Consider the following 12,717-nt stretch of genomic DNA (forward strand, 5'->3'; position numbering starts at 1 on the left):
ACAGGAAATAAATGTTTGAGTCGTTTCCTCCAAAAGGTGAATCTCAATGACATCTCCAATGCTCACATTCAACTAGCTTGAAAGCTGAAGGTCTTGCAGAGTGGTATTTCACACATGTGAAGGTTGTAGAAACATAATTCATGAAACGGAGCGGCTGAAGGCATGATTTTGAATCCCACAGTCTCACTACACCCACTGGATCCCTCTGCCATATGGCTGCAAAACCACTTCTGCCCACCTACCATCTCAGCACATGAACACGCTCCACGCTTCTTCAAACAGCATTATGAAAAGACGAAGCAGAAAGTTTCAAGCAAGGCCGATTTTGTATACTGTATGTAAAAAAATATTTTATTTACCATAATAGAAACTTCATAGGTATAGGAGTCCATTCCTTAAAAGAGAAATTTCAGATTTTCGGCTTCTATTCCAGGTTGTTATGAAAACAGAGTTTTTATTAACAGAAAAATAAAATTGTAGAATGTACATAAATATATTATGCAAAAGAAAAACCACACATTATTTTCTTTGTGCAATAACATGCTCATTGGAGACGCAAGACAAAATATGCTGATGTTTGGTTTTGAACTAATGCGGTTCTTGACCTGTCCACGATGCAACAGTTATTACGTTCTAATACAAATTTACTCATTTGCAATTCTGAAATCTCAGCGCAGGCTTTGTTGATGTGGCAGCAGGACGTGCAGGCAGCTACAACTGTAGCAGATTCATTGAAAACGGTCCATATTAGCCGCCGAAATCTATTTTGGAGTCTTCCAAAGTTAAGAAAGTGGATACGTCAAAGTTCAGGGGTCAAACTCGAATGTGTGACCGAACACTATACATACATTTCCTGCCCTCACTTTGACTCCCTGTTGCGCACCTGCACTACTTCTCTTCTCTCCTTCAGAAAGTTCCCGAAAGCACCGGCCTCTTTACTTTCTTCTGTGACTGTTAAAAGAAAAAATGGGGGAAAAAAGTGACATCATAAACAAGGGTGTTATTGAGTGGGATGGTGATTATGGTTCTTTAAGGGTCATTTGAAGTATCCTTCTCACCTGTGTGATCGATATCATCAGTATCGCTGTCTGTGTCTTCCTCAGCTTCATCTGGGTTGCCTCGGTTAAAGATGAGGTCACTAGGCCCACCAAGATCTGGGGCTTCTAAACAAAAAAAATAACCAAGGCATATACATATATTTTTAAACAAAGCTAATTAAGGATCACCCTCCAAGTCCAGCTGAATGCAGACAAATGATATCCGTAATTTTTTTAATTTTTTTTATAAAGCAATTCATGTCAAAAACACACTATCGTTCAAATGTTTTGGAGCCAGTATGATATTTTTTCAGAGATATTAATACTTTTAATCAGCAAAGGATGCATTTGAATGATTTCCATTTTAAATAAATGCTGCTCTTTTGAACTTTCTATTTAAAGAATCCTGAAAAAAAAAAAGTTTCCACAAAAATATTAAGTTGCAATGTTTTCAACCTTAATAATAATAAGAATAAAAGAGCAGCAAATCATCATATTAGAATGATTTCTGAAGGATCATGTGACACTGGAGACTGGAGTAATGATGCTGAAAATTCAGCTTTGATCACAGGAACAAATTACATTTTTAAAATATATAAAAAAAATACTTTAGATTTTAATAATATTTCACAATAGTACTCTTTTTACTCTATTTTTGGTGAGCATAAGAGACTTCTTTCAAAAACATAACAAAAATTAAAAATGTTACTGACCCCAAACTTTTGAACAGTAGTGTTCCCACACAGCTTACTGTACCTCCCACTCTTTTCTAAACTTTATTTAAAAGACATATTTCATACATAGACTACTATTCAGGACACAGTCATTGTTTTATTCTCATCAAAAGATCGGATCGTTCGTTATATGTGAGAGTTCAAAGTTGATTAATGACTTTCAAATATATTTATTTTTGAATGAACAGACGTGACCGTTCTGAATGAATGTACCGGTAGGAGCTGCAGTTTCCATGGGAACTGCTCCTATGTCTTTCCGAAGGCGGTCCAACTGCTCCTGTTGTTTCTGACTCTGGGCTTCAGACTGTGCATGAGATGAAAGAATTAATAACAGTCAGACTTGACCTTTTCTCATGCCAGTGCAATTTTTATTTGCCTTTCAAATGAAAAAAATAAGAAAAAAACCAAGCAACAAAAATATGTTGTTTAATCAGTGATGGAAGGATCTTTGCAAGACATGACCAGTTGATTCATGACTAGTACATCAGCCCACACCAGCGATTACTCACCAGCTCTCTGTGCAGACGTTCATATTCAGGGCGATACTCGCTGTAAAGACAGTAAAACATATCAACTGTTTGTAGAAAAGCATTCATTTATCTTTTAACGTAGATCTATATTGCCTATATATATCGCCAGCAGCCATGTCACCCTGTAGCCCAAGGCTGGTTGCCCACTGAAGCTAAGCAGGGCTGAGCCTGGTTAGGACCTGGATGGGAGACCTCCTGAGAAAACCAGGTTGCTGCTGGAAGAGGTGTTAGTGAGGCCAGCAGGGGGTGCTCACCCTGTGGTCTGTGTGGGTCCTAACACCCCCAGTGTAGTGATGGGGACACTATACTGTCAAAAAGCACCATCCTTCTGATGAGACGTGAAATAAAACACGGCCCTGACTCTCTGTGGTCACAAAAAATCCCAGGATGTCTTTCGAAAGAGTAGGGGTGTAACTCCGGCATCCTGGTCAAATTTGCCCAGTGGCCCCTGTCCATCATGGCCTCCTAATCATCCCCATAAATACTCATTGACTTCATAACTCTGTCTCTTCTCCACCAGTAAGCTGGTGTGTGGTGGGCATTCTGGCGCAATATGGCTGCCGTCGCATCATCCAGGTGGATGCTGCACATTGGTGGTGGTTGAGAAGATTCCCCCCTTTCTATGAGTGCGCTTTGAGTGCTGAGAAAAGCGCTATATAAATGTAATGAATTATTATTATTATTACATTGTCCTAAACAACATATGCATCATAATTCACATTAAAACGAAATGGCTGATGGACTCCCTTCTAATACCGAAAAGCTGCATAGCTACTTCAGTCACGTTATTTTCTCCATCTCTCTGGCATAATATGCTTTTTTTTGCTATTAAAACGTGTCTTTAACTTTTGACCATTACATCAAATCCAGCTTAAGATGTTTCTGGGCTTTGGCACTCTATTTTTTATTTTATGTTTCTAACTGTATACAGTTGTACAATTAATTAGGATATATATTTTTTAATATAACTCTGATTGTATTCATCTGAAAGAAGAATGTCATATACACCTAGGATGACTTGAGGGTGAGTAAATCATGGGCTAATTTTCATTTTTGGGTGAACTATCCCTTTAATAGATTTAAACGATTTAAAGATTTTAAACGATAACAACACTGGTAGACAAACTAAAGCCATTGAAGTTCTACAGTCTTCAATTTCATAATCATACCATAATTATGAATTATGTGTGTTGAATCATAGAGTGTTGGGAACTTGGGATACGTACGTTTCGTACTCTTTAGCAGCATCTGCAACCTGTACGAACAGTTCATCAAGCCCAGAACCTGTCACTGCAGACACACCGACAACCTACAGGACACAAAGAAACGTTCCTGCATAAGCACTGGACTGAGAGATAAAAACTAAAGTCACAAAAGAGTGATTGCAACTGTCACCTAAAAGCCCAACAATACATTTCAGACACCGAGAAAGCCATAAATCTGTGTTCATGTCTTGCTTTTTTTATTGATGGTTCTAGCCAAGGTAAGCTTCACCATTAGCATGGCTCTACTACCTGTCGATTTTACAGAAAAAAACGAAACAAAACTAGAAGCTGTGGTTGCCAGAATAATTCTGTTTTTTAAACATATTTACAGAACAACCTGTACATTTTAGAATTTAAAACTTATTTACAAAAAAAACTATTATTAAATCCACAGATGAGAATCTTGCGCTGGCCATGTACACTTACTTATACTGACACCTACAGACGTGCGTCGGTGCAGCATCATGCAAAGATAAAGGTTTACAGTAACGGATGCGACTGTTAAAGGTGCATTGCGCAAGTCTCTGACTTTTTGCAGAACTATGCCCCCTCTGGCGATAAGCGAAACTGCAGCCAGAAGTGTGCACGCTCACAGACAAAAGTTTTCTTTTTTTTTATCTTACGTGGAGTTTACGTTGGTGTTTGAAATGAACTACAAGCCGGTCTCTTAGAATCCATCTTCTACGGAGAATGGCGGCGAATACACAAACCTGCCAGACAGCCAGGTGAGCGTACCGTGAACGCGCATGACGTCACGCCCAGTCTAAAATTCCGGCCCGAATCCCTCTTATTCATTTTACTTTACAGGATTATAGAGACAATCTCAGTGATCAGAGAAGGGCTCATTCAGCCCATCAGGCAATTGTTTAAGCATGTATGGGTTAGAAAACGGGTATTTTTAACATGAAAAGTTGCTTAATGCACCTTTAATGTGTTATTATGTAGTGATCCATGATATACTTATTTCATGTCTTTCCTAGAATGGGCAGTTTGAAAGTTGTCATGATAAACAACATACAATAGCACTGGCATTACAAAACATTCAGTGGCACATGCCACTCAAATAGCCTACAGATGTCCAGCGCAGCAGCTACAGATTGTCATGTTGTAAATAAGACAACATCTGTACAGCAAACCCTTCTATGTTGTTGTGGTGGTTGTGGTTGTTTTTGGAATATAACGACTAATGCAATGCATAGCCAAAGAAACCAATGCAGATATTCCGGAAAACGAAAGAGTGGCATGGACACACAAATCGGATCTGAATAGATCAGATTCCAACCAGATAAACGAATAATCAGATTTGCACTGACAAGTTGAACATAGCCTTAGCATCAACCAATTAACAGGTTTTTACAGTATCATCTTTACAGTCTTATACAGTTAAAATTACAATCACATTTTACTGCATGAAGAAACATGTAACCCTAACTACTCATTTTTTTCTAAGCAATTAGATTTATATATCTAAATTCCAGAATATCATGGAAACTTAAGTGTGGACTTTTTGGCTTGGGTAATTAAGCAACCATCCATACATAACTTAAAATAACAGGGCTGCCATTTTTTGAGTTTAGCTTGGAGAGAGAACTATGGACTTGCATCACAATAAGTGTATTGGGATTGTCAAAACATTTGGTAACTAAACAATTTTATTTTATTATTTTTAGTAACAACATTTTACATGGTAGGCTAATGTTTTTTTTTTTTGCTTGACACAAATTTCACGATTTCAATTCAATTCAAATTTTGTGATTTATTTCCGATCTTGATTCAATAGCGATTCATTTGGATAAATATTAGGTACAGTATTCTCAAGAAAAAAAAAATCTCACCTAATGCTGTAAACATACAGATAGCCCTTTCAGCTGGTATTATTATTAAAGGTTAAAAACAACAACTCAACTTAATAACAATGTTATAATATTTTAACGATATAAGTAAAAAATATAATAAATATGTAATATAGTCGACATATTTGGCAAAAAACTCCTCTCGCTTGAAAACGCTTAACATGTAATTAAACGTGTTGCTTTCATATTCTGGGCTCATCTGCTTTTCTGTACATAGGTATTAGGGCTGGGTAAAAAATATTGATTTCTCGATTTTAATCGATTCTCATTTTTACGAACCGATATCGATTCTTAAATCCCAAGAATCGATTAGTCATCCTGTTTTCAGTTGATGATTGAATGTAACATTGTAGCGCGAATCCCATCCAATAAATCGCAATAATCTTTGTGCTTGTTCCTATTGATATGAAACAAAGTCTCAGATTTCAAATTACGTCCATTTTCTTACGAAATTCAAAAACATAAATACCGTTTTGGCGCTGTGGCGTGAGATCGCTCTGGCGCAGCTCAGCTCAAGAGAAGCAACATGATCTTCTCTTCCGCCTTAATAATACCAGTTACAGCACGAAATAAACATGAATAAGCACCTGAAAGTGTGTTAAATGATAGAGTACAACTTATCAAAATCCGTATCATGTCACATGGAATCGCACAATCAGTGTTTCATCCGTGGAAAGACGTCAGTAAAACAGCTTGTAAACAATGTCATGTAACGTCACATTTACCTCAGAAAAACCATATCCAGTGACCATAAACCCGTTAGTCAGCTAGAAAAATTAACTCTAGAGAGGAGCATTTTGCTAAATATATGCACCATATTACATATTCATTTTAATTTTTAATGTTCTTAAATTTTTAATGCATGTTTCAATAAATCTGGCAGGTTTTTATGACAGCCACCATTTAAATGTTTATATTTCATATAACTTTATTATTATAAAAATAAATAAAAGTGTAATTTAAAGGTGCATTAAGCAACTTTTCATGTTAAAAATACCCGTTTTCTAACCCATACATGCTTAAACAATTGCCTGATGGGCTGAATGAGCCCTTCTCTGATCACTGAGATTGTCTCTATAATCCTGTAAAGTAAAATAAATAAGAGGGATTCGGGCCGGAATTTGAGACTGGGCGTGACGTCATGCGCGTTCACGGCACGCTCACATAGCTATGTCTGGTAGGTTTGTGTATTCGCCGGCATTCTCCGTAGAAGATGGATTGTAAGAGACCTGCTTGTAGTTCATTTCAAACACCAACGCAAACTCCACGCAAGATAAAAAAAAAGAAAACTTGTCTCTAGTGCATCCAAAAGGGCAAAATTGGACTCAGACAGGCGTCGGAATAAGACGAGAGTAAACATAGGGACAGCAGTTGAAAAGTATTGACACATTTCACATAAATGTTCATCAGTGTGTATTGTCCCTGGCAAAATATCTACTAAATAAATCTGCACTACATGTAGTTTAATGATTTGCTATTCGATTAAAACAGTTCAAATATCTTGAGTGTGATATAAAATGCTGATATATAAGTTAGATAATTAGACACAAATTTTGAGCAAATTACTGCTCAATTAGGATGTATTGCTATTGGAATATGCTACTTAGCAGATCAATAAAACAGGCTAAACCCCCGCAAATCTTTGGCGGATTAGCCTGTTTGGCTTTTATGGTAACGTCATAGTGCCATTTAATTGTTTATTACCTTGAGACAATTGAGTGTACTTTTTTGACCGACTGAGTTTTACAAAGTAACAACTTATATTGTTCATGAACGTGTTTCCATAATAATACAATCATAAGTGGATACAGTAAACACATAACACAGTTCAACATGGAGATAGATGGAAATAAAAAACGAAGTTTTCTACTACCCCCGTTTTTCCCTCACACATAAGTGTGTAATTTACTCAATTGCCTTTCCTTTCACATATTTAAAATGACTTGCAGATTTATAACTTTATTACCTCTGAAGACATTATGATTGTAAACAAAAGATTTGCGGCTGATGCTCCTTTGGTTATGAACAGCTCGTGCTCGTGCAAGCGTGCGTGTGCGTGTGGTCCATGAGCGTGCACATCTCTGGCTGCAGATTCACTTGCCGCCAGAGGTGGCATAGTTCTGCAAAAACTCAGAATCTTGCTTAATGCACCTTTAAGTGTTTGTATACAAATCAGTACATTTTTACCTTCAATATTATAGTAGGCTAATGAAGCCTAGTAGGCTACAACTGACTCCCATAGTTTACAGCATTAGCTAAGAGATTTGTTTTCCTTGAGAAAATTTGCCATGTATTGTACCTGATATCCAAAATCATCAATATTGAATCGAATCAAATCGGAATCGAATTGCAAGCTTGTGAATCGAAATCGAATCGAATTGTGAAATTTGTGTCAATACCCAGCCCTAATAGGTATGCATTATTAGGTGTTTACCGAGTTTGATAAAACCATGTATCTCTTTTAATATCACTGTCTTAATTTAATGCATTAAGCCACGTTCAGAACGTCCCCAAGGACACAGGTTTTGAGACATCATTGCGTACAAAATATGTCCCATTTCATTGGCTAGGCTCCAACCAATAAAACGACTCCTTTGCGCCCCCCAAATTTTTGCGTATGAGTACGAATATTTGTTGTACAGGTTCTCAAATTCAGATCTACATGCTCTCGAGTTTTGCTACTATTAACCTTCATACGTGAGAGCATGTGAAAAGTGTAAATTGTGCTGAATGCGTGTGTGTTGGTGGCAGCTAACTGGACCGTGGCTTTATACTCACCCTCAGGTTGGTGTAGAACTCATCCAGGACGAGACTCATAGAGCGGGTCAGGTTACTAACGTAAGACGTCTCCTGATTCAAAGCGTCCTGGAACACTTCAAAGTCCTGCATCCACTCCACCGCAAAACTGTGATCAATGATGTCAGTCTGATAAAGGTGCAGAAAAAAAAAACCACTTACACTGATTTGTTTTATTTAAAACATACGATTTAAAAAAATATGCTGATGGATGAGATTGTGTTATCCACCAATAATAATTTTTTGAACAATTAATTTATTCATATTAAATAAATGTACTAATATAAATAGTACCATTAATATTAACAACTTTATTTAAATGTAACAATAAATATTAGTAAATATGTGTTCATATTTATTTACATATTAATTAATATTATACATTTATAACTATACAATTAATTTTAAATAATTATTAATAAAATAACTTGATGTTATTTAAGAAATACTACATGCATCAAATTCACTAGAATGCATAATGCAATGTATACATATTGTCGTCCTTCTAGATATCAGTATTTGCAGTTAAATATCCCTATTGATTGACCACTGAAGATTAGGATGACAGCATTTTCTTACCTTGTTCATGGCAACTATGAATGGTAGCTTGGTCTTGTAGAGAATGCTGGAGGAAAACAAGACATTTCAGTAAGATCTACTGAAATCATGACATCACTTTCATGATGCATAATACAGTGTGAATATAACACTGAGAACTCAGCAAGTACACTGCGCTCTGAACTATTGATTTTTTGCAGACTTTAAAATCTCAGAGATATTTATGGAAGCTTGTTTCTGCCACAAAATAAGAAAAAGAAAAAGTTAATAGCAACTTTTAATCTCACAATTTTGACTCTGCGAGTTTATATCTTATAAATCTGATTTATCGCTATAGTGAGATTATATCTCACAATTCAGACTTTACCCCCCCCTCACAATTCCAAGTTTAGATATGAACTCTGAATTGTGAGATATAAACTCATAATTGCATTTTATTTATTTGTATTCAGTGGTGGAAACAAGCTTCCTTAGATATTGCATAATCAATATATATATTAAATAAGTCTGAGCAGCTGACCTGCAGGCATACAACATGTTGGACATGAAGGTGACCGGATTCACACTTCGAGACGTGTCCAACACATAAATAACCACACAGGGAAAAGAAGAGGCCTAGAAAAGAAATCTTGTGTTTATATTCAAAATATCCAAATACAAATGCAATATCATGACTAAGCGTGAAAGACTGTGAAGTACCAGTGTTTCAGTTATAATAGTTCCAGATGCCGACCATGTGAACACCTCTATTTGTCCAGGAGTGTCAATCAAAACATACCTGCATACACACACACACACAACATGACTCACACATGCAATAGTAGCACTGAGAAAAAGACACAGATATCATCACATCTAGAGTACTGAACACAAACTTACTGGTGATTACTTTGCTTTTTCTCAATAAACTTCATGACCTAAAAGAGGACACACAGAAATGGTAAATTAGAACAGAAGAATGTGGAAGTGAAAGTGTAAAACAGTGACATCTATTGGATCCTTCAAATGCAGCTCTACCTGATCAAATCGTGTTGCAAACAGATTCAGAGATGTGACGATTCCTCCATTCGGACCTAAACCATATCTGTATTAGAGTCAAAGGCAATCCACTCAGATGAAATTAAACTATGGATACTACTACACTTTTTGATCTTGGAATTATGATTTTTCCAGTCATTTGTAATTCACTGAGAATGCACTGATTAAAGGGATAGTTCACCCAAAAATGTTAATTCTGTCATCATTTACTCACCCTCAAGTTTTTCCAAACCTGTCTGAATTTCTTCAGCTGAACATAAAGGAAGACCGGTAACCAACAACCAAACAGTTGATGGGCCGCACTGACTTCCATAGTTTGGGGGGGAACAAATACGATGGAAGTCAATGGCTACCGTCATCTGTCTGGTTACCGACATTCTTTACATTATCTGTGTTTGAGTTCAGCAGAAGAAATTCATACAGGTTTAGAACAACTTGAGAGTGAGTAAATGATGACAGAATTTTCATTTTTGGGCGAACTATCACTTTAAGAGCAATGTCTAGCTAAAATACAATTTTAGATCACAATATAACTGCATTATATACTAAAAGAAAGCACTTTGAAAATGTTAATATACCTAACTTTTCCAGGCCTGGAAATCAAAACCTAACCTTTTCTCTGATATTTAAAGTTTTCAAGTTTTGAACAAGTTTGAATCTGTTGTAAAAGACAATCGTGAGGTTTAAAGGTTTAGTAAAACACTCCAAATAACTCCAAATAACACTATAACCAATAACATTATAGTACCACGATAATGATGGTAGACAGCACAAGACACATATTTTCACACTGAAAGGATACTGTTTCATGACTTCCTTGTAATTGACAGTGTCTCTGATATCTGCAAGGAAAAGCACAACCAGACTTAATCTTTGACATTAATGTAATTAAGATGCTGCTAACAAATCATGAATATTTATCCATAACAATAGCGGCCAGTGTTTTAACCCCGAGTGAAATGTCACTGCTTCATATCATACGGTGCTGGTTCCAGTGCAAATCAGGAAGTAAATGTTGTATAAATGTGAAAAACTTCTTTAAGTTACATCAAACACCGCTTGTGCTGGCATAAAGACACTGAAATAAATTAACTTTGGAGTTTATGAGTCTTAAAAGTTTTGAGAACGTATTTAACATTGAATATTTAAGAAGGTTTTATTAGTTTTTTTTTAGGTTATGTTTTATTTTATTCTCATAGTGCTAAATAAACAGACATATTACGTGTAAACAGGATATGGAAAAGTTGTAAGATCATTAAAATTGTGAAATTAAATTAGTTTGGATTTTTACATTTGTTTTTAAAAACGTAAACAACGTCCGCAATGGTCTTTTTATTCGCAGGCAAGTTGTGTACTAACGTAGTCAGTTACGTCACCGCTCGGTTCTGAAAACAACGCGGGTCGGTTCGGAGAACAAGTTCCCTCAGCACCTGCTCCGGTACGAGAACCAGCACCGTCTTACTGGGATAACAGGGGCAGGAAAACAGTGACGCACCAATATTGGCTGGAAAAGGGACCTCATGTACAGCAGGATCGAGATTGATGACATATGGAGGAGTTTTCTTGGAGTGCAGGTAAGCTGTGAGCCTCTGATACAACAAGATATACATAGACATTAGTATTTATTAATGCATGATATCCATCTTAAATTGACTCAAGTAAATGTTTACCGGATTTTTTTATTTTTATGATTTGGTTAATTCAGAATTATCACACATAACACTGAAATAATCTTAAATGAACCAAGTAAATGTTACATAATTATATAGCCTAATTTACTTATCATTTTACTGATGTGTCACAAGTCAGTCTCACCTGCACAAAAGTAGTTTTTCCTGACCCTGCCATGCCTAGAACTATGAGACACACCGGTTTCGTTTCTGTATTCTGTTCATTAGATGAACTCTGACTCGGTGCCGGTTTATCATCTCGATCTTCTTTACATTTATCATCACTTTCATACGAAGGTCCATCTCCGCTGTCTGCTGCTGCAGTCGCCATGCTGCTGCTACTGGACACTTACCGTAAAGTAATGTCTATTGGCGTAAAATGACGAAAAACATCCTGTCGCTATTACCTATGATGCCCACTAGATGGCAGGAGTCCATAAGATTTGTTTAATTTGATAAAATGTGACTGACTGAGAATAGGATTAGTGACCGAGACATTAAAATAGTTCTTTAAATGGGTGAATCATAAAAATGTCTGGATCACATTTCATTGTAAAATAAAGAAATTATTATTATTTAGCTAAATTAGGTTACTTAATTATAATAATTAGTATTAATCATTACTATTATTCACACCATTAGTATTTATTTATTTATTTATTTTCGGAACAATAAACCTATCTAATTGTCCATTAAATATTTATTAAATGAGTCTCTATTTTATCTTTATTGTAACAATAAACCATTCCTATCTCCAATGTTGAAAAATACAATTGGAAGTAAATAATTGTGAGCATTTAATGTATGTTAATTTTAGGCTATTTAAAAATGTCTGGACAAAATCTTTTCCATAAAATTTTTTTTTTTTTTTACATTACAATAATAAGAGTGTGCTTAATAGTCATGAATTTGAATGTTTGTTTCTATTTCGATTTGGGGGTGAAATATGAGCCCAAACATTTCTTTGCAAGATCCACCTATCAAGTATTATTTCCATAAACGTGTCATATGCGTTTGATGACACGCCCCCCCACCCATTATCGCTGTTACTGCTTTTGTTATTAGCTGAGAGACTTGAGTCAGATTTGCTGCCACCGTTTGTATATTCCAAAAATAGCCTTTATATATCTTGTCTGTATCAACACAAACATGGACTCTTGTGTTTTTTCCATACGGCTCTGCTCTTTCTCATGTCAGTGCTGCATTAACACACTCGGAGTCTTCTGAGGGCAAACA

At 36.0% G+C, this 12,717-nt stretch overlaps 1 protein-coding gene across 1 annotated transcript; it reads right to left on the reverse strand.

The window, feature by feature from the left end:
• Positions 1-422: 422 nt before the first annotated feature.
• gpn1 (GPN-loop GTPase 1) lies at positions 423-11,841 on the reverse strand. The gene is made up of 14 exons (XM_082142352.1): positions 11,627-11,841; positions 11,307-11,400; positions 10,614-10,653; positions 9,791-9,857; positions 9,653-9,690; positions 9,473-9,551; positions 9,294-9,388; positions 8,795-8,840; positions 8,198-8,344; positions 3,528-3,610; positions 2,281-2,320; positions 1,985-2,075; positions 1,059-1,163; positions 423-951 (listed from the first exon to the last, which is right to left on the reverse strand). The coding sequence occupies exons 1-14, from the start codon at positions 11,810-11,812 to the stop codon at positions 860-862; spliced, it is 1,203 nt and encodes a 400-aa protein (XP_081998478.1). The 5' UTR covers positions 11,813-11,841; the 3' UTR covers positions 423-859.
• Positions 11,842-12,717: the final 876 nt, after the last annotated feature.

Source organism: Leuciscus leuciscus, assembly GCF_965113295.1.
Source record: "Leuciscus leuciscus genome assembly, chromosome: 17".
Taxonomy (NCBI): domain Eukaryota; kingdom Metazoa; phylum Chordata; class Actinopteri; order Cypriniformes; family Leuciscidae; genus Leuciscus; species Leuciscus leuciscus.